Genomic DNA, 22741 nt, shown 5'->3' on the forward strand with positions numbered 1-22741 from the left:
TCCCTGTACATATGAAAGGGAGCTTTTCATAAACAAACAATCCTCACCACTTCTTGTTTCTGGGCTTCATTAAGTTTTTCTGTCAATTCTTCCAAAGTCCTTTTTGTCTCAGCATCTGACCTAAAAAAGAAAAAGATTACTGAATTTATAATATAATAATTTTTATAGCATAACACCCTACTACAGTGGTTGTCAAACAGTAGTGATCAATGTTGCGTCCATATGTGAAGGGATCATGACCGATGTCACTAATACGTATGTGGAGGTGGGTAGCCGGGCAGGATCCAGAGGTAAGTGCTGCTTGCATGTATATTTGTACAACTTTGAACCTCACTATGATGCAAGATTACAATACACCGATAACAGTATTAAAAATTTTTTAAGCCAGGCAATGGTGATGCACACTTGTAATCCCAGCATTCGGGAGGCAGAGACTGGAGGATTGCAGTTTGCGGATAGCCTTGGCAACTTGGCGAGGCCCTTCACAACTCAGTGAGACCCTTTTTCAAAAAATAAAAAGACCAAAAAAAAAAAAGGGCTGGGAGTGTAGCTCGGAGGTAGGATGTCCCTAGATGCCATTTCCAGTACTGCAAAATAAATTTTTTTTAAAAGTAATCATATGAGCCGGGCGTGGTGCTGCACGCTTGTAATCCCCACGCTTGGGAGGCGGAGACAGGAGGGCCGCGCTGGCTTAAGAGACCCTGTTTCAGCCGGGCGTGGTGGCGCACGCTTGTAATCTCCGCGCTTGGGAGGCAGAGACAGGAGGATCGCGCAGGTTCGAAGCTAGCCGCGTGCGCTGGCTTAGGAGACCCTGTTTCCAAATAAAATGTAAAAATAGGTCTGGGAGTGTAGCCCAGAGGTAGAAGGGCTTCTAGGAACCCCAGTACCACCAAAAAAAAAAAAAAAAAAAAAAAAGAGAGACCCTGTTTCCAAAAATAAAAATAGGTCTGGGAGTATAGCCCGGAGGTAGAAGGGCTTCCAGGAACCCCAGTACCACAAAAAAAAAAAAAAAGTAATTATATGAAACGCCCAGAGGGCTTATTAATACATAGACTGATGAACCATACCCCAAAATTTCCAAATCTGTAAATCTAGGATGGAGCACAAGAATGTGCATTTCTACAAATTTCTACGTGATACCGATGCTTTGGACCTGGGGGCCCAACTTTGAGAACCTATGCTACACTCGAAAATCATCTTCAATAAGCAAACATGCTGTAATAAGCCCTCATTTTTTAAATTGAGTATGAGAGAGAAAGGAGGACAAAACTCCTAATTTCACTTCCTATCTTTAGCAAAGGACAAATTACATTGGAGCATGCCAAATAAACTCCGCCCTCATTTCCACATCAAATGAGTAAGACACTTGGGAAACAAGCAAATAGTACAGAAAGACTGAGAAACAAAAGAAAATGCCTAGTTCTCATCCCCTAGACCTATGACCTATCCCTACCAGCAGCCACAAGTGACCTTTCCTTTTTCTTTTTTTTTTTTTTTTTCTTTTTTTGGTGGTACTGGGGATGGAACCTAGGGGCATTTTACCTCCAAGCAACACCTCCGTGTCCTATTTTTTTTTTTTGTCTTTATATTTTTTTGAAACAGGATCTCACTGAGTTGTGAAGGTCCTCACTAAGTAGCTGAGGCTGTCCACCAACCGCAATCCTCTGGTCTCTGCCTCCTAAATGCTGGGATCACAAGCGTGCATCACCATCTTTTTTTTTTTTTCTCCTCTGAATTCTTCTCCCATAGTTAACTTCTTTTTTCAAAGTTCTGGTATAAATCCACAACTTCTGCCCAGGTCTCTATCTTATTTTTGTTGTTGTTTGGAAATACATCTTTAAGTTTATTTTTTATTGGTACATTGTAATCACAGATCTTTATGGGGTACAAGATGGTAGAGGCATACATGCACACATCACTCAGTTAGCCCTTCCCCAATTCCTACCCCGTTCCCTCCCCTCCCCCGTCTCATGTTTGGCTTGGGACTGACTTTGATATGTTTGTGAATGTACATCATGTGCATTAGGGAATTTCCCTCTTCACCCCCCATCCCCCTCGGTTAGGTCGCCTTTTTTGCTCACCTATAGTTTTTTTTCTTCGTCTAGAGTTCCTCCTATGACCCATTTTCTCCCTAGCTTCCAAATATTAGAGAAAGCATCTTATTTTTTATGTTTTGTGACTGACTAATCTCACTTATCATAATGTTCTCCAAAACCACCCATTTCCCTGCAAATAACATAATTGTGTTCTTCTTTATGACTAAGTAAAATCCCATTGTGTACATATCCCATAGTTTTGTAATTCATTCATCTGTTGATGGACATCTTGGCTGGTTCCATAGTTTGGCAATTGTGAATTGTGTGGCTATGAACCAAGATGTGCATGCATTAATCTGGTAGTTTGGTTTCATGCTTTTGGGTAGATACCCAGAAGTGGTATTGCTGAATCATATGGTAGGTTTGTTCCCATTCTTCTGAGGATCCTCCATACTGTTTTCCAAAGTGGTTGCATTAATTTGCAATTTCACCATCAATGTATTAGAGTTCCCACTTCTCCTCGCCAGCATTTGTTGTTGTGTTTTGAATGACTGGCATTCTAGTTGGAGTTAGGTGAAATCTCAGGGTAGTTTTGATTTGCATCTCTCTGATTGCTAATGATGCTGAACATTTTTTCATACTTTTTTGGCCATTTGTATTTCTTCTTTCATGAAGTGTCTATTTAGTTTACTCGCTTGACTTTTTCCATTCTTAATTCCTTTGCTGGTTACCCTCCTCGTTTTCAACTTCAAATATTTACAATTAACTCTTGTTCTGAAATATTTAGCTCACTCTCACACCTCTCCAATACAGGACAAATTTATTACTACGTTTTAATTCTTCTATTGGTCACCTGTGTAATCTTACATTTATATATCTTATGAATTATCCCATAACAGTCAAATTGATGCTTTTTTGTTCACATTCTATCAAGATAACATTTCAGCTTCACACTTGATGCTGAGAAAAATTTTCTAAGTTGTAATAGTCCAAAAATGATTTTACTTTTTACCTCCTTCTTCAGTTTTGTAGCTCCGAGCTCTCCTAGATTTTCCACCTCTCATTAACTGATCCCCATTGTATAAAAGGGACCTAAGCCGGTCGTGGTGGCTCACGCTTGTAATCCCCGCGCTTGGGAGGCTGAGACAGGAGGATCGCACAGGATCAAAGCCAGCCTCAGCTACTTATTGAGACTCTCAGCAACTTAGAGAGACTGTTTCCAAATAAAATAGAAAATAGGTCTGGGAGTGTGACCCGGAGGCAGAAAGCCCCTGGGTTCTACCCCCAGTGCCACCAAAAAAAATAAAAATAAAAATAAAAAAAAATAAAAGGGACCTAAGAATTGGAACTCCTTAGCACTCAGCTCTGCCCCGCATGCTCTCTCTATAGTGTTTTTCTTTATCAACACTATTCCTATGGTTTATAAATGTTATTCCCATAGTCCCAAATATCATCTCTACAGGCTGACCACTCTTAAAATTTATATCTCTAACAGAAACTTCTCCTTTAAACTCCAGAATAAATTGGGTTACATTATTATTATTATTGGAAGAAAATAATAACGGCTACCTCATGGAATTGTTTTAAGAATTAAATTTCAACCTATCATGAAATACTTAGTAGTATTAGCTAACAGTACTAATAACACTAGTAATAGCCAAGCCTAATTTTTGTTACTACCCTTTCTGGCTTCCTCCTCTAAAAGCAGGTGAGCTATGCAGCCTACACTTGACAATTTAACAGTTACAGTTCATACTCTTTTTGCTGTGGCAGTGCAGAACTGGCATGGGACATGGTTTAGGTGGCTGGAATTAGGGAGAAAACATGGTTAAGGTGCAGTTCCACTTTGTCATCCCCTGAACTTTGGTGTATGTACACTGTAACTCTCAAGAAGGAATAAAACTTTTTGTTTCTTAGAAAAATATGGCCTCCAGAATAAAGCCACCTGCCAGATGTAAATTAAATGACTGTTCTTGGGAAGTATCCAGAACTGACAAAACTACAAAGGTGAGGCTGAGGCTAATCAATGGCTCTCAAAGACTTCATCAGAGACGCGTATTCTACAATGGTTTTTATCTGTTGACATATTCCACAGCACACGTTTTTCCACAATGCCAACGGTCAGCCAAACAGCCAGTCTTGACTTTGCTCTCTGTTTCTGTCTATCTGACTCTCTTTCCCTTTCTCTCTCTCCGCAGTCTCTCCCTCTTCCTCCCTCCCATCGTCTTCACCTCTCCTCTGTTTCCAATGTACTTCCAAATGCAGATCTTTGCTATGATCTTATATCTCTCCATAATATCAGCATTCCATTGTATTAAAATGTTTTAATTTGTTTATTTTTATTTTATTTTTTGGTGGTACTGCAGTTTCTGGAAGCCCTTCTCCGGGCTACGCTCCCAGACCTATTTTTATTTTTTTTGGAAACAGGGTCTCTTAAGCCAGCACGGCTGGCCTCGAACCTGCGCGATCCTCCTGTCTCTGCCTCCCAAGCGCGGGGATTACAAGCGTGTGCCACCACAGCTGGCGCTTAAAGTGTTTTTAGAAATATGAAATCCGTGTGTCTAACACTGAGTCATGATATATTCTTAATTCAATGGGCTTTGAACTAGTCTATTAATACATTTTAAAATACTCGTATAACACCAGCACTTTCTTAATCCTATGTAAACAAGTCAATTACAGAGGCGACTTTTTTCTCCTAATAACTGCTGCCTCCCGTGAAAGCCTTATTTTTTTACCGGCTCCTCCTCGAAAGCTCCCTGTTGAAATCTTCTCCAAGGCGGACTTGTTCGCTGCTGAGGTCTCGGAGGGATTGATGGAAAGCATGAAGCTGAAGGCAAAAGACAGTTACCCGTTTAGAACACGCTGGATTCTTCCATGAAGATTCGCTAAAGTTGAGAATAAAACCTTGTTCGTTACACTCATGACCAAATTGTGCAATGTTGTTAATATAAACAATAAAAAAATGCCTATTCTAAAACAATATGTAACTTTTCAAGGATAAACCAACTGAAAGTCTATACATGTCGTTAACCATCACACCATTTATAGTGTAGCAGTCTACTTCCTGTACATACCCTAGAGAAGAGTCAGCAAACGGTCTCTGACACAATCATTCAACTTTGTCACTACAGAATAAAACTAGCCATAAACAAATAAGTTTGGCTCTGTTAGAATAAAACTACATGTATTAGCTCAAATAAGCTTGGCTATTGTACAATAAAACTGTATTGTATCAATTTGTGTACCCCAGTTTGACAACCCTGCTGCAAAATAATTTCTTGTCCATGGTACTCTAAAAACCAGGTACAATAATCCCAGTACTTGGGAGGCTGAAAAGGGAGGATCACAGGTTCACAGCCAGCCTCAGCAACTTAGTGAAACACTGCTTCAAAATAAAATAAGTAAAATAGGGTTAGAGGTGTAGGTCACTGAGAGCAGATTAGAGATAAATTACAGTATATTTCTCTATTGGAATATCATACAGCAGTGAAAATGAAGTGACCAAAGTTAACCCCACATTACAAAGGTTAACGTCAGAAGCACATCGACCGGGCCCAGTGGTGCATACCTGTCATCCCACTACTTGGGAGGCTGTGGCAGGAGGATTGCAGATGCACAACCAGCCTCGGCAACTTAGCCAAACCTTTGGCAACTCAGCAAGACCCTGTTTCAAAATAAAAAATAGAAAAGGGTTGAGGGTACGGTACAGAGATAGATTGTCCCTGGATTCAATCCCCAGTACCCCAAAGGAAAAAAAAGCAAAATGAAAAAAGTGAATTACAAAAGAAGACTATATAGTAGTATTCAATTTATGTAGAGTTTAAGGAGAACACCACTACAGAAGATGCCTAACAGTGATTTTTTTTTTCAAAAAGCAAAAAGCTAATGAACAGAAGTCAAGATAGTGCATATTCCTTAGGAAAGAAGATGCATAAGAGAGGCTTGGGAGCTGGGCTGGTGGCACACACCTATAACCCCAGGACCCCGGAGGCTGAGGCAGGAGAGTTGGAGGTGAAAGATCAACCTCAGCAACTTAGAAAGACCCTATTTCAAAAAATAAAATAAAATAAAATAGGGCTGGGGGTGTAACTTGGAGGTAGAAAAAGAAGCCTGAGGGTGTGATGATGCTCTTTTCTTGTCCTGGCCAGTGAGTAATGGTGTTCAATCTCATTACTGTATCTTTACCTCTAAATATATGCGCTATATGCATATGCCATAATTTATAATAATTTTTAAGTTACATAGACTTGCAGAAACAACAATGGATCCATCTCAACAAATGCACATTAAGCAACTAATCTCTGAGCTACGTGCTGAAAACAAGTGGCTGGAATTTCACATGGGAGGCAGATAAGTAAAGAAACTAGGACCTTTCGCTAGGCCATTAAGAGCATACACAGCTGAGTGGAGCTAAGGGTCATCTGAGGAAAATGGACTTAACATCAGGAAGAACAATCAATCATTCATTCGTTCATTCATTCATTCATTCATTCATTGTTCCTGCGGTACTGGGGATGAAACCCAGGGGCATTCTACCTCTGAGCTATACCCCCAGCCCTATTTTTTATTCTTTATTTTTTGAAACAGGGTCTCACTGAGTTGCAAAGGGCCTCACTAAGTAGCTGAGGCTGTCCACGAACCGCGATCCTCCTGTCTCAGCCTCCTGAATGCTGGCATGACAAGTGTGCGCCACCACACCCAACAAGAACAAAATTTTTAAAAAGAGGCAGCACAGTGGACACAGAGCAGATATCCACTCCGGCTGACCAACATGATGTCATGATTTTCCAATTTTTCAAAGCAGAATCCTAGGGCCATGCTCCGCTCCCTCCTTTTCACTCCTTCCTCCCTTCCCCACATGGCTGGCCTCTCGTTTTATTAAATAGCTCTTAAATCTAAAGAACACAGCAACATCCTCCTAAGCGGTATGCCCACAGTGGCTCCACTGTCCACGCTGGAGGTGGGGTGATCTTTTCAGAATGACTCTGCCGGCCCCTTCGAGGGCATCGCAGGACCAGCTCTTCCCCTTCCTGAGCCACATGGCCCTGTTCTTTACGCTGATCCTAGGTACTCTCCTCCCTCCTGCTAAGCCCCTCCGTTCTACCTGAATGCCTCTCTATTTTCTGATCTTAAGAAAGCAGCCTGACTGAGGCAGCTCTGTCTCTACACACTCCCTTGTCCCTGCTTTCTTCCATTGTAGCGTGCCTCTTCATAATTATGTAGGTATTAATGTACTAGTTTAACACCCCCTTCCCACCCAGACCAAAAACTCCATGGAAGTGTTCTTGCTTATCACTGTTTCCAAGTATAAGCTCCATTCCAATAAGAGAAGTACTAAATAATACAATGAAAAAGTAAACAAATAATATTAAAATGCTGTTCTGTGCCCCGAGTTCAATCATGCAGACGCCAGCAAGCTGAATCTATCAAAAATCAAGGCGTTGCTTCTGCAAGGTGTTTCCTAATGCATTTGGTTCTGTTTCATCACTACTCCCATATCCTGCAGCAAGCAACAGTGCAGACTAGTATCCTAAGACAAGCTTTAAGCACCCAAACCTAAAACAGCCGAAGTCAGAAATTTTCCCCTGTACTTTTCCAATTATTTTAGCTACTAAAGATGACAGGAAAAAATTCAGCTCTGCTGAGAAGTTTAAAGAAGCAAGAAAAGAGCCAGGAATGGTGGCCCAGGCCTGTCATCCCAGTACCTGGGAGGCTGAGACAGGAGGTTCACAGGTTCGAGAAGAGCCTCAGCAAGTACTGAGACTCTCATCAACATATTGAGACCCTGTTTTCATATAAAAATAAAATAGGGTTGCCAGGCGTGGCGGCGCAGGCTTGTAATCCCCGCGCTTGGGAGGTGGAGACAGGAAGATCGTGCTGGTTCGAAGCCAGCCTCACTGGCTTAAGAGACCCTGTTTCCAAAAAAAAAAAAAAAATAGATGTGGGAGTGTAGAGGTAGAAGGGTTTCCAGGAACCCCAGTACCAATAAATAAATAAATAAATAAATAAATAAATAAATAAATAAATAAGGCTGGGGTATAGCTCGGAGGAAGAATGTCCCTGGGTTTTATCCCCAGTGCCATAAAAAGAAAAAAGAAAATAAATGCGTTTGCAGGACAATTACTTCCAAAATCTTCAGTGAATACATAAAATATAGAGTTTCTTCCTTAACAGTAAGTAGAAAAACACTAATGGTGGAAAAACTAATAGGCCAACCAGACAAGGAATAACTTGTTCATACTTGTTCAAACATAGCAAAATAGAAAGTTGATTTAGCAGGGCTTTCAAAAGAGTGAGCCTCCTACACAAGGAAAGAAAAACATATCCAAGTAACACAACAAAAATAATTTAATACAAGCTGGGCATGGTGGCACTTTATAATCCCAGGACATGGAAAAATGAGACAGAAGGATCACATGTTCCAAGACCAGACTTAGCTATTTAGCAAGGCCCTCAACAACTTAGTGAGATTTGTTTCAAAATAAAAAAATAAAATGGGGCCAAAGTTCTAGGTCAGATGTAAAATAGATCTGGGTTCAATTCCTAGTATCAAAAAATTACAGATGATCAAATTATTAAAATATAACTATAAAGGCTGGGCATGGCTGTAATCCCAATACTTGGGGGTTGAGACATAAAGATCACAGATCCAAAGCCAGTCTCAGCAACTTGGTGAAAGCTTGTTTCAAAATAAAAAATAAAATAGATCTGAGGGATGTGGCTCTGAGGTAGAATGCTCCTGGCTTCAATCCCCAGTACCAAACTAAATAAAAACAGCAAAAAAATTATATGTCTATGTGTGTGTGTGTGTGTGTGTGTGTGTGTGTGTGTGTGTGTATATATATATGTGTGTGTGTGTGTGTGTGTGTGTGTATAGTATTTATGTATATGCAACCATAAAGTTCAAATGTTAGTTATTTATATAGAAATGTAAGGAAATGCCACATACAAATTACACAATGGTACACAGTACCTGCATCATATCATCAGTCTCCCGAACAAACCGGACACCCGTTCTGGACCTAATTCGTTTAGTACCCTGTGGATCATAGTCCTTGAGAGGTGAGGTAGGTGGAAACTGGTGGCTCTCTTTGCAAATGGAAGAAAAGAAAGGGAATTAAAACACTGAATGATAAGAGACAATAAAAAATTTTACTTTGCCCATGCATGCCAGATGTGGCTATGCACACATGCCCTTAAACAACTAGGCTATTTCTCAAGCATCTCACTTTGGCCATAAATTTTCACAATATGTGTACTAATTTAGCTCTAAAAAAGAAAAAAAACATAAAATAGCGCACACTAGTAATCCCCGTGCTTGGGAGGCAGAGACAGGAGGATCGCGCAGTTTTGAAGCCAGCCTCGCTGGCTTAAGAGAACCTATTTCCAAATAAAATGTGAAAAAAAAAAAAGGTCTGGGAGTGTACTCCGGAGGTAGAGGGCTCCATCCCCAGTACCACCAAAAATAAAAAATAAAAAATAAAATAAAATGAACACTAAAACTAATGTAATAGAACATATCTAAACTTTTAACTTTTTATACTTTCCGAAACGCTACTTTTTTCTTCTATATAAAGTAAAAAATAAACTTTGATGACTCCCGAAAATATAACTGAATACCAACAAAAGAGGATTTTGCAAATAACAACTTAAACTAAAATCTGAATGGTACATAAAAATCAGTAAGAAACCAACTAGTTTTTAATTAGGCTGGCCACCACCACATTAGCAGTGCAAGGTACTGACGTTCATTCTATCCACACCACCTCCCTGCACTGCAGACTTGTGTCTGTTCAGTTCAAACACGAATTTCAGCATTACAGGGAAGTAGCAGTAAGAGTAATTTTGGGCATAGTAAGTGTTTTATAACTTCATTGATGTCTAGCTACACACTAAGGCTAAAACTCACCTGTTTTAACAGGTGTCACAGGATAGTTCAAAATCAGACATTTGAAAAACTGTTATGATAGGACAAGAGTACTAACCCAGAAAGTATACCACAGAGTACATCTTTTTTGTGTTCTTGTTTCGATTTTTGGTAGCAGACAATTAAATCCAAGCTTTGTCAGGTAAGGCTCCAGGCAGTCTACAAAGTCTAAGAAAAATATAACTAACAAAATAACAAAAAGTCTATAATAAATTTTGAAGTATGTATTATGAAATCCTTGAGAACTGCAGGTTCTAACATTTAATATGTATGAATATATATATATATATATATATATATATATATATATATATATATATATATACTGAGTTTCTCCAAAGATTAAATATATTCAATATGTACTTCCAAAATTTTCCTTAAAACCAAAAAGGAAGCCGAGCATAGTGGTTCATATGCCTGTAATCCCAACTTGAGAGTCTGATTCAGGAGGATCACAAATTAGAAGCCAGCCTCAGGAATTTAGCAAGACTCTCAGGAACGGGGGGGAGCTGATGTTTCAACATAAAAAAGAACTGGAGTGTAGAACAGAGGTAGAATGCCACATGGGTTCAATTCCATGGATTTGTAGAACATCTGAAGTTTACCTGTCACGGTGCCACCATCAAGGTCACTTGCACTCAGACTTGTAACAGAAAAGCTTCTTCCTCCTGAGTTCCTCAGTAAACGCTGACTCCGCAGTTGCCCTATTGACTGCTCCAAGCTTTCTTTTAACTAAAAGAAAATAATGAAGGGAGAGGTCATCATTTTAAACACCTTCCAAACACAAATAGACTACAGATTTCTCAAGCTATTTCTGAAATATCTGGCTTCCCAGAGGAAATTTTTATCACAGAAATTTTATGTTACCTTAGGAAGCTTTAAAATAGTAAAGAATAGGAAACAATGCTAACATCCAGTTTAAAATGATATCTGTCAGCCGGGCGTGGTAGCGCACGCTTGTAATCCCCGTGCTTGGAAGGCGGAGACAGGAGGATCGCGCAGGTTCAAAGCCAGCCTTGCTGGCTTCAGAAACCCTGTTTCCAAATAAAATATAAAAAATAGGTTTGGGAGTGTAGCCCGGAGGTAGAAGGGTTCTATCCCCAGTACCACCAAAAAAAAAAAAATACAGAAATAAAATGGCATCTGTCACTACTTATTCCACTTTTCTACTGCCAGAACATGGACATCTATGGCTAGCAAACCAGATTGCCATGTCTGATGGACTACCCGGCAGGGCAACAGAACAAGCCAAGACACCTGAAAAAAGAGAAGTCTGCCCTCCTTGTTTCTAAGCATCCTTGAGAAACCCCAAATCTATGCAGAGCAAAAGCGGAAAAGTCCCCACAACGGCTGCTGCTACTGAAGCAATGAACACTGCCCACCTCCAGATGAGAACACCATTTCACTCGCTCCAAGACCTCAAGTCCTACAACACCACGGGGACCAAAGGCCGACTCTCACTACGTACTAGACTACTGTCCAAATGCTGCCTTCAGGTAACTGGGGAATCAGCTGGCTGAGGACGGAAGAAAACATCTTTTGAGACCTAAAGAGCTATGTTAAATAAAAACATGCTGAACACTGAGGATAATGTCCAGAACTGTAGGCAGATACAGGTTTACTAAGAGAACAAAGAGAAAAATCCATAAACCCTCATTGCCTTGGTAGTTCTCTGATGGTCTATAAAACTTTTTTTTTAAATTTTTTTTTGAATTTGTGAAAAACTTCAGGTGGCAATCTTATCTAAGGATGAATGAAAAATAATATGGCTGAGATATAGCTCAGTGATATAGTGCTTGCCTGAGGTCCTGGGTTCAATCTTCAACATAGAAAATAATAATAAAAATATAATTCAATAAGCAAATCTGTTTTAAAAATAAAAATTAATGTGCAGGTCCATAAAAGAAGCCATCTATAACTCTAATAAACATCTATAAACTCAAAACAAAATAACTGAGAAAACAAGGCTTCATAAAATTGCCCAGGGTTAAAAGAAACTAATCAGGCATGATAACACACGGCTTTAATCACAGTACTTGGGAGGCTGAGACAGGAGAATCACAGGTTCAAAACCAGCCTCAGCAATTTGAAGTCCTTTCAGCAGACTAGTGAGAGTCTGTTTCAAAATAAAAAGTAAAATAGAGCTGGGGTATAGCTTAGAGGTAGAGCACCCCTGGGTTCTATCCCCAGTCCTAACCAAAAAAAAAAAAAAAAAAAAAAAAGGGTAGAGATAAAATTTCAGGAATCTACCTCTAACGTCCCTCTCATTTCAGATCAAAAAAGGCTAATATTTTCATACCTTCTGCCCCTGCCTAAGTTGGAATATGTGCAATATTATCCTGCGTCAGTATTCCTCAGCCATCGACCCTATCTACCCATCCACAGAAGCATACAGGGAAGGGCCACGGGGTCTATCTTGAGAGTAATGTACACAGAAGAAAAACACAGGCTCACACAGTAAACACACAGTAGGACATCAGCACTCTCTGAGAAAGTGTTCAGAATAAGAGACTTAAAGCTGAAAACCCCGAATTCAAATTGTAGGCGAGATTATTTTGACACAATTTTCCCTGAGAACAACTACAAAGTTAATGAAAATAAAAAACAAAGTTAATAATAATCAATATTGTGAACCTATCAGAGGACCACCAAGCCCCCTGCTCTTAGCCTCTCTGCTTCTATGCCACCACTTCTAGAATTTGCTATCACCCTGAAGGAGGAAAGAGTCCCAAACATAGGACTCAGCTGCCAGGACTTCCTTTTTTTTTTTTTTTTTTATCAGATCCTCACTACAAAATTCCTCACTGCCTTGGTAGTTCTCTGATGATTTATAATAATTTTTTAACTTTTTTTTCCACCTTCCTAGTTGTTCCCAGCAGGAAAATTGATTCAAAATAACCTTATCTGCCAAAGCAAAAAGTTCAACTCACCAGCATCTTTTTCATGCAGGCTTATTTGCTAACAAATCCTAACCTGGAACTAAAAGTTGATGAATAAGATAAATTTGCACTTCCACATACTCTCTGCCACAAAATAAGAAACCACTATAGGGCACACAGAAAAATACTACAGAACATGAGAAATGAGAAATGAAACATAACACCAAAATCTAGGACGAATAACCTGTAAGAGTATCATTTAGAGTTCAGTTCCATTCTTAGAAAATTAATCATTTCAGAAACAAGATAAAAATTTAGGAAAATTAATAGACAACCTAATTTTAAAAATTATTTTAAAAGATCCATCCTAAACCTATCCTAAAGATCTATCCTATACAATCTGGTGTATAAAGCCCCAAAAAATGAAGTGCAAAGAGTAGATGAATTAAGACTATTTTAAGTTCCTCCTTCAAGCCACAAACAAAAACAGGTCCTCCACCTAAAAAGTGAAGGCAAAAATGTAATAGAATTAAAATTCACACTTGAAGTAGTAACCAGATACTGTGTAAAATCGAACCATGATGTAATAAAACAATCTGATAACTCCCACAAGACAAAAGCAAAGAAATAAAGGGATAACATGTAAAGTTATCAAATGCTGTTATCCATGGATAAATGTATCACTGCCAAGCTCACTAACATGTCCACTGAGGAGAGGAAGGGCAGCGGGGTGAGGAGGGAAATACAACTGGAGATGTTGTGTGCATGTGTGAATATACCACTTGAAATCTCACTATGATATCCAATTACAAAAAAAAAATTTAATATAAGGTCATAAAAATTGCTTTAAACTCTTTAGGATTATAACTCCAAACAAGGTGCAAAGCCAAGCCAAACTTTAAATGAAATAACAGTAATACTAATAAAAATCAATTAACATTAATTTTTAATGTTATCTGGCTGAAACTAAAACCAGTGCTCCACCCAAGACTGTAGTACTGGCTATAATTATCCAGATTCTTCTGAGTCTTATAGGACCAACTCACCATATACCAAATGCTGATTCCATTTCTTTTTCGTTCCACTAACAGAAATACTGTAAAAATGGCATCACAGAACTTAAAATGGTGGATTTTCATTTCATCGTGACATAAATGTATCATTTATAAATTAGTCTGTTTTGTGTGAGTGTGTGTGTGTGTGTCATTACATAGGCATTCTTTTGGCTAAATCCTTAGCATTTTTGTTTATTTTATTTTGAAACAGGGTCTTCCTAGGTTGCTGAGAATATCACTAAATTGCTAAGGCTCGTCTGGAACCTACGATCCTCTTGTTTTCGTTTCCCCAAGATTACAAGCATGTGCCATTATGATCGGCCATTAGTTCTATTCTTTTATCTCTGTTATTTTCATATTAGACTAAAACAAATGAAGCATTACTGTAATGTACCACTAAGAACACAAATAAAACTTTGGCACCGAAATTGAATGACATCTTGTTTTAACATTTAAGAGTCACGTTGAATAGGCCCCCCCTACCCAAAGATTAAATCAATGGAATAAAACACTTCAAACATGCATATACTTGAGAGTTAATAATGATACTCAAGCAAGCCATGGTGGCACACGCCTAAAATCCCAGTACTTGGGATGCTGAGACAGGAGGATCTCGGGTTCGCATCCATCTTCAGCAACGTAGTGAGACCCTCCACAACTTAATGAGACCATGTTTCAAAATATAAATAAAATAAAATAGGGCAGAGGTATAGCTCAGAGGTAGAATGCCCCTGGGTTCAATCCCTGGTACCATACACACGTATGCACACATACACAAAAATGATACTCAAGAGGGGAAAGCCACTTAATGTCACCACTAGAGGACATCAAGGAATCAACTCATTATTTTAGACACTAGTCAGTGAAATGTAAAAGAACTATCATTGAAGCTTTTAGATCATTAAAATAAGAGTACTAATTCTTAAAGTTCTTAGGATCTCTTGGGATCTCTGAAAGTCATATGATGTCCTTCTTTGGGGGAAAAAAAAAAACTCTGATTAGAAACAAATTGTAGATCCAGGTGTGGTGGCACACACTTGTAATCCCCGCGCTTGGGAGGCTGAGACAGGAGGATCGTAGGTTCAAAGCCAGCCTCAGCTGCTTAGTGAGGCTCTCAGCAACTTAGTGAGACCCTGTTTCCAAATAAAATATAAAATAAATGGGTCTAGAAGTATAGCATGGAGGTAGAAGGCCCCTGGGTTCCATCCCAGTACCACGAAAATAAATAAATAAATAAATAAATAAATAAATACTCAAAAATAGGGCTGGAGGTATAGCTCCGAGGTAGAATGTCCCTGGGTTCCATTCCCAGTACCTAAAATAAAATAAAAGAAAAGAAAAGAAAGAAACAACGTGTAGGTCAACATTAATGAAATCAGAAAAAGAAAGGTCTATAAAACCCAAAGAATCGACTACAGTATAAACCAGATCCATGAAAGGAAGCCATCTGGGCAAGGATGGGTGCTCCAAGTCAGAGGCGAGTTCATCAAGAACAGGCAGCAGGGAGTGGGAGCTGGTGGCCCTCCTTGGCAGCACCGCTCTTGCTCCTGCTCTGACCACCTTTCACTCCATCAGATGATGACTTTTCTGTATATTTAATTTTGAGAATGAAATAAGATGCTGAGTATAAAATAACTGGAAAGATATCAGAAGCAGATTAGGTTGTTTGGCAAATGGTAGTTTTTATTATTTTGATTAAGGGCAATGACTATGAAAACAAACCAAAAAGAAAGAAAAACTGGGCTGCTTTCATCTGGAGAAGCTATTTAGAAGCATCTGTCATTCCCAAAAAATGACTTCACTAAATTCCTCTGGCTGTATCTCCAGAGATTCTTGAATGGGAGAGTCAGTATTCCCACCATCAACTGTTTGTTCTCTAACTCCACATACAATTCCTCATAATATGATTCTAATTTCACTTCTGGCATGTTTGCTTTTTATTTCTTTGCTGCACTTTAATCTTCGTTGTTCAATTCTCTTATTCAATTATTTTGGCAAAATAACATGTGGATCTATCACTGGGCATCAAGGAGGTAACAAAGTATACGTTTCACTCTTGTTGACCAATCACCAACAGATTGCAGAAGACACAATCATTACACAGCAAAATATGCAGACTCAGGATACAGCAGCACAGTATGTAGGCAGTTATGGTTAATAGACTGCGGTAACTGAAACTTGAACAGTGTTGAGGACTGGTATTCATTAATAGAATAATGATATCCATGCACACTGAGGACATAAATAACAAGGAAATAACAAGGACTGCCCGTATGAACTCCTCAGAATCCCCAGACAGCTGCCCCCCATGCATTCAGTAGAGGTTTTGTAGCCCCATTACGTAGAAGCTTATGCTAAATCTCTTACCTGAAACTTGGACTCTTTTTGTTTTTCCCCAATATTAATGATAACAAGTATCTCTGCTTTAAAGTAAAATAAACACTTGCATGGCTGTACACACCTCTACCTGAGAGTCTGAGACAAGCAGGTTCAAAGCCAGCCTCAACAACTTGCTTTCATCAACTTTGTGAGACCCTGTTTTCAAATAAAATAGGGCTAGGGATGTGGCTAGAAGGTAGAATGGTCCTGAGTTCAACCCCCTGTCCCCCCTACACCCACACGCACTGACTTTTCAACACTCATAATAGCAAGCTTCTTGAGTAGTCCCTACAAAAATAAGTAATCCAAACAACAGTAAAGCAGCTAAGAAATTAGAAACATACTCCCAGAGGATTTATTAAAAATGTCTAAGATATCATTCAGTAAAATTTATCTTAAATACAGTAAGATGAGAAATGGAAAAGAATCACATGCATAAACTTCCTTCATCAATATCAGTAACCATTTCACTAATAACCAAATTTATCTCACATATTCTCATTCTCAACAAAACTAATGCCATCCCTGCTCAGCTCATTTGGGGAGACAAAAAAAAAAAATCAATGGTAAAGAAGGCATCGGAAATTTCTTAAAAGATGTCTAGAACTAATTACTTTCAAAGATATCATCACAGCAATATACTACAAACAGTGATTTCTAAAACATAAACAAAGCAGCTATCAAACATTTATCAAACTAGTTTCTATACAGATGAAAAAAAAACTCAAAAAAAGTTCCAACCTTGGCAAAATTTCTAAATACTGCAATTTAAGTTGGGCTTAAATTTTGAAAACCATTTAGAGATTCCACTTAATGTCCTCAAATAATTTTATTCTAAATGGCCCTTTATTTTCATATTAAGATCGCATCTCAGCCTTTTGGCCAAGACCAAGTGTGGTATTTTCATAACTTGATACAACACAGACAATACGGAAAGGCAAGAGAATTTTGTCATGTATAGAAAACTGCAGTCACCTCGTTGCAGAGTTGATCATGACCTGGAAACGTCTAAATGCTTTGTCTAACTGTTCAGGGTTTTTTTGTTTTTTTGTTTTTTTCACCTAGCATTAAAGAGACAGTATATAACACACACCCATGAGGTATATAACACACTGGTAACCACGGAGGTAGTTTGTATTGTAAGTTTAAATCTGTACGGTTAATATAAAAAGGTTAATTACTTTCATTTACAATGGTTAGAAGGCATTTTGACAAAATTCAGGGCAAAACTGGAAGTGGAAGAGGGGTCATCTTAAGAATTGGGACTCGCTGAGCGTGGTGGCGCACGCTCGTAATCCCAGTACTTGGGAGGCTGAGACAGGATTGCAGGCTCCCAGCCAGCCTCAGCTACTTAGTCGGGCCCTCTGAAACTTAAGAAGACCCTGTTTCAAAATAAAGAATAAAAAAAATAGGGCTGGGGGTGTAGCTCAGAGGTAGAATTTCCCTGGGTTCAATCTCCAATACTACAAAAAGAGAAATAAAAACAGACCTGTGACCAGGATAATGTCATCACTAAGTTATTTATTAAGTGTTTTGTACTTTTCTTTTCCTCACTGCCCACTTCTGCCAACACTGAAGTGGTAACAGACTGCAGAAGAGATTGGTTGCAGGGTTAATTTTAGTAGCGCTACTTTGGTTCCTTTCATTACTAATTTCTTGATGTGAAACCAAGGAGTAGAAGAAAAACATAAAACTCAAACGAGAGTACAAGGTATATTTACATACATTTCTGGTCCCAACTATTGCTGAAATATAGTTTTAAATGATTTTTGCTCTTGTATGTTTTATTTACTAAAAGAACACTAGCTCCTATGGCTGCGCCTAACCTCTCTCCATACACTGGTCTATAGAAAAGTACCTCCATAGTAACATTTTCAGAATTTAGAAATTCCCTTTAAAAAAAAAAAAGTACTCATTTTATTTTCGGAACTATTTCTTTTTTTAAAAAAATCCATATACTCAAGTCCTATATGTCACATACATTGTAAATATAATTTTAAAGAAATTTTATTAATTTCCATACGATATGTTAAGTGTCACTAAAGGAGAATTCGTGGATAATAACTATAACTCATGGCCACAGGGATAGACGCAAGAACTAAAGCCAGGCCCCATGACTCCGCCGGAGAGTGACATGTACTTAAGCACCCAGGATGGACCAGGCATCTCATATTAAGACAAAAGCAAGTGTTTAATGGGGGAGATCACCAGACAAATTTAAAAAGTTACAAGTTGAATGACTGCCAAATGTCCAAGTCAATATTAATACTTAAATATAAGTTATAATGAAGCACATGTTCATTTTTCGAATGATAAATCGCAACCTCAAGAAGGTTCAGTAACTTGCCTAAAGTCATTGAGGTAGTTTTAGAGGAAAAATCAGGACTCGATTTCAATTCTGCCTTCAACGACTTTATTTTTTCCGTTACCCTCAAGGCAAATTTCTATAAAAATTATTTTCCTATCCAGAAGATTCATGAAAGACTTGGGAATAAAATTTAGAAAAAAAACACTTAGCCTAATTCTAAAAATATGAAATATGTATACAAAAAGGTTTAAAGTAATCTATTTAATTAAAAAATTTACCCATGCTCTACTTAATATTAGTTATTAAAATATTATAAACAGTTATTACTGTGAAATAATTTCTGAATTAGTGAAGCTCAGCCAGAGAAGAAAGAGCAGATAATGTCAACTTTGGGATACAATGAGAGGCTAATGTCTGGCTTTAAACCATTAAAATTATCCTTTTGTGGTGTCACTAAGTATATTTGACAACTGAAGCTCATTAAATAAAAGGAAAAACCTGGACTTTATCATTTCACGTTCAACATTCCTGCAAAGTTCACATACCAGATGACTATATCCTATTACTCCCAAAGTAAAATTTTAATCAGAGTACTTAATTAGAAAAAAATTACCTACTAATGCAAGTCTCTAAATTCTAGTTTGATATTATTTTCCAGCTAATCTTTACCTTAAAAATGAACTTAATTAATATGCTGATTTCAATCAAGGGAACTGTATTTTTCTTTTAGACTCAGTATTAACTATTAACATCATCTACTTCAGTACAAATTTCCATTGCAGAAGATATTAACTTTTTGTGTTGAATATTCTTCCTTCAGGGCATTTCATTTTTACGGTATTAGCACAAGATGTACCCTATCCTCCCATGAATAGGAACACACAGTTCTAGAAGTATTCTAAATTCTAAGCTAATCAATTGCACAGTTCTAGAAGTATTCTAACAGTAAGAAACATAATTTGTTCTAAACCTTCATGGTAAGTTTTAAAACCTTTTTTTACATATCCTCTTTGGCCCAAATGTTCTCCAACCTCCCAAGAAATTTACCAGATAATCCTTCCTTAAGGCATGAAATTCACAAAGCCTAAAGACCCTAAATCACACCATTAACTAATATTGATTCACTAACTGGAAGAGCTAACAAAAAAAATGTTAGTTAAAAGTAAATAGTTGTTGATTAGGAAGAAAGGAGAAATCAATTCTAGTTTTCTTTCTTTTGTTTTTTTGTTTGCGGTACTGGGGATGGAACCTAGTGGCATTCTACCTCCAAACTACACCCCAGCCCTATTTTTTATTCTTTATTTTGAAACAGGGTTTCACTAAGTAGCTGGGGCTGTCCGCGAACCGTGATCCTCCTGTCTCAGCCTCCCAAATGCTGGGATTATAAGCGTGCGCCACTAAGCCCAGCTTCAGTTCTGGTTTTGGAAACTCACAAATCCTACCACATTGCCTTAGGAACTGAAAGAAAGAACTGTCACCTTTGAGCTCTCGTCAGTGACAACCCTAACTCAGCGCTGAACCTGACATTTTCCCAGTTCTTTTTCTGTATCTGTTCCACCTAATGCTCATTATAGACATTGTACCAGCTAAAATACTAGTTACTTATATGACAGGGGTCTCTTGTTTTGTAATAAGGTAATCACCCAAATCTAGTTTCTCAATGTGGAATTATATACTCTTCATGCTTTCAGAAATATATATTTAAAGGAGCATGAAAATGTAAGTAGCCTTGACTCAGTGAAGTGAATGAATTCTGATGCTGGGTTTTAAAATAACTTCCTACAATTGGCTCTGTTACTTATAGTTAGGAGACCACAGGCAAATTAGTGATCATTCTGTGACTCGGTTTTCTTATCTCAAAAGTCAGAATCTTAGTAATAGCTCTTAGAGCACTAGTAACAGAATTAAATGAGTTCCTATAGAAAAAAAAAAAAATGTCTGGAATATACTCTTTGGAAAAAAAATCCCAGACACTGAAAAGTTAGGAACTGCTCCTATCTGAAAAGCTAGAAACCCTATTGTGATCTTCTAGCACAGATCCACTCTGCACACAAAGACTTCGCACATGCCAAGAATTAAATTTAAGGGAGCAATAATGAAATCATGAATATTTCAGGGAAAAGTATTTTTAAAAATGTGACCTAACGTTATCATGACCCTTAGGCTTTATAAGAACAAAAGAAATAATCTTTACAGTTTCCTTGTTTGAGGAAAACACTCTACCAAATATTTATATTTCCAAATCTCCCCTTACCCACTGCTACATCATGTTCACATAGTTAAACTCCAAGAAAATAAATATTTAAACACACATGTATTACTTATATCCATTTTCTAAACGGAGCTATAAAATCATCAATAAAATCTAAGTTAATAAAAGTTCCTGTTTTCCCCTTGGGCAAAAAATTGACTTCATTTTCTAGGAAACTTTTTATAATTGATATTTAGCATAGTGAAATTTTTCTTAATACTTGAGCATCGGTTAAAATGGATTAAACTATTACAGGATACTTTATAGCATGTTCTACAGCAAAAAAAAGATTTGTGTGGGTTGCAGCAGTCTCAGAAAAAAAAAACAAAAAAAAAACAACTCTCCCTGGTGCCTCGCTAAACAGAACACAAACTTCTTTGTCTTTTTTTTTTCCTTTTTTCCTTTTTTTTTTTTTTTTTTTTTTTTTTTGTAGTACTACTAGGGATAGAACCCAGGGGCATTCTACCTCCTAGCTATACCCCAGCCCTATTTTTTATTCTTTATTTGAAACAGGATCTCACTGAGTTGCAGAGGGCCTCACTAAGGAGCTGAGGCTGTCCAAGAACCTTATCAATTCTACCATGTACTTTAAGGACTTGAATATAAAGATTTGTGTCAACCACACGATATTTGGAACATTACATATAACTATGATAAATCCCATAGCAGTAAATACCATAATGTTATGAAAGCAATTTTTAGTAAGCAGTCCATCAAAATCACTTGTAAAAAATAAAATAAAAAAACACTCCTACTCAGTTGTGTGTCTTCAGTAGCGTTAGAGCAGGTACTCACACTTACACACACACACACACACACACACACACACACACACACAAAGTGACAGGATGAAAGTCATTGCTATAGTGAATGAACGTGTAATAGAAAGCAAATATAGTCCTTGGATATGTGGGAAGGAAAAATCATTGAGATTCAACTGTTTTAACAAAACAATTTGGAAAAAGTAAAGAGGAAAAATAAGACCAGACTAAGGAACATCCTGAAGCAAAAAAAAAGATCTTTACTTTCCTGTGTTATTTTTTATATGAGTCGCTTTGCAGTCTACTGCAACTCTGATGGAAACAAATACCTGCTGAGTTTACTTCCCATAAATAAAACCACTCCCCAGAGAGCATAGTATTATTTGACTCTAAGCCTACCAGAGACTGAAAGCCACAGTAGAACACATTTTGTGCTTTAAATGGTTTTTTGCACAGAAGTTTCTCTACTGCTTCATTTCATTTCCCAATTGCCCAATTCAAAGGAAATTTGCCACCATAAGAGAAAGCCTAATATTCAACTTGACAAAGTAGGGATTGTTCTCTACTTAACAATTATGCTTTCAATTTTTCACAAAATAAAAGAATTAAGCCCATTATTAATAAGGTCATCAACCTAAAACAGTTCACGAGCTACCCAAATACACAGTCTACAGCTTCATGACTCAAATACATCATAAATCATAAAGATCCCCTACATGAAAAATACTCAAGCTTATATTCTAAATGAAAGTAGTTAAAAACCTTTATCAGAAAAAAATGTTTCCTTGTACTCAATTATTTTCCAACTACAAGCAAATAATGATGACTATATTTTTGTTTTGTAAGAGGAATTTATATCATCAGTTACAACTTGGGAGTTATGTGACAATTCAGTACAGCATAGCTATATAATATAGAGATATATATACACATATATGAAACAATCGTACAGCATAAATACGAGTCTTATTACAGTGTATATTCATCAGAAACATGAAGAAATGAACTTTGTTGTTTTTCTGAGAGCTTAGAGAAGATAAATAACCAAAAAAGCAGAATTAGCAAAACATTAATAAATGTTTGACACTTTATTCCAAAATTCTGGACTATCTTTCCTTCTTATATCTCTATGTGAAATAAGT

General features: G+C 37.6%; 1 protein-coding gene across 2 annotated transcripts in view; it reads right to left on the reverse strand.

Annotated features, from left to right (window-relative positions):
* The window catches only part of CEP128 (centrosomal protein 128), a gene marked incomplete at both ends in the record, with an annotated part of 425269 nt that overhangs the window by 368980 nt on the left and 33548 nt on the right, over positions 1-22741 (reverse strand). For both annotated transcript variants that reach the window (XM_080707841.1, XM_080707842.1), the window contains 4 exons: positions 48-120; positions 4775-4866; positions 9013-9128; positions 10572-10698. In XM_080707841.1, coding sequence (XP_080563967.1) covers positions 48-120; positions 4775-4866; positions 9013-9128; positions 10572-10698 — 408 coding nt within the window. The remainder of the gene's footprint in view (positions 1-47; positions 121-4774; positions 4867-9012; positions 9129-10571; positions 10699-22741) is intronic.

This window comes from Muscardinus avellanarius (genome assembly GCF_963383645.1).
Source record: "Muscardinus avellanarius genome assembly, chromosome: 12".
NCBI lineage: Eukaryota > Metazoa > Chordata > Mammalia > Rodentia > Gliridae > Muscardinus > Muscardinus avellanarius.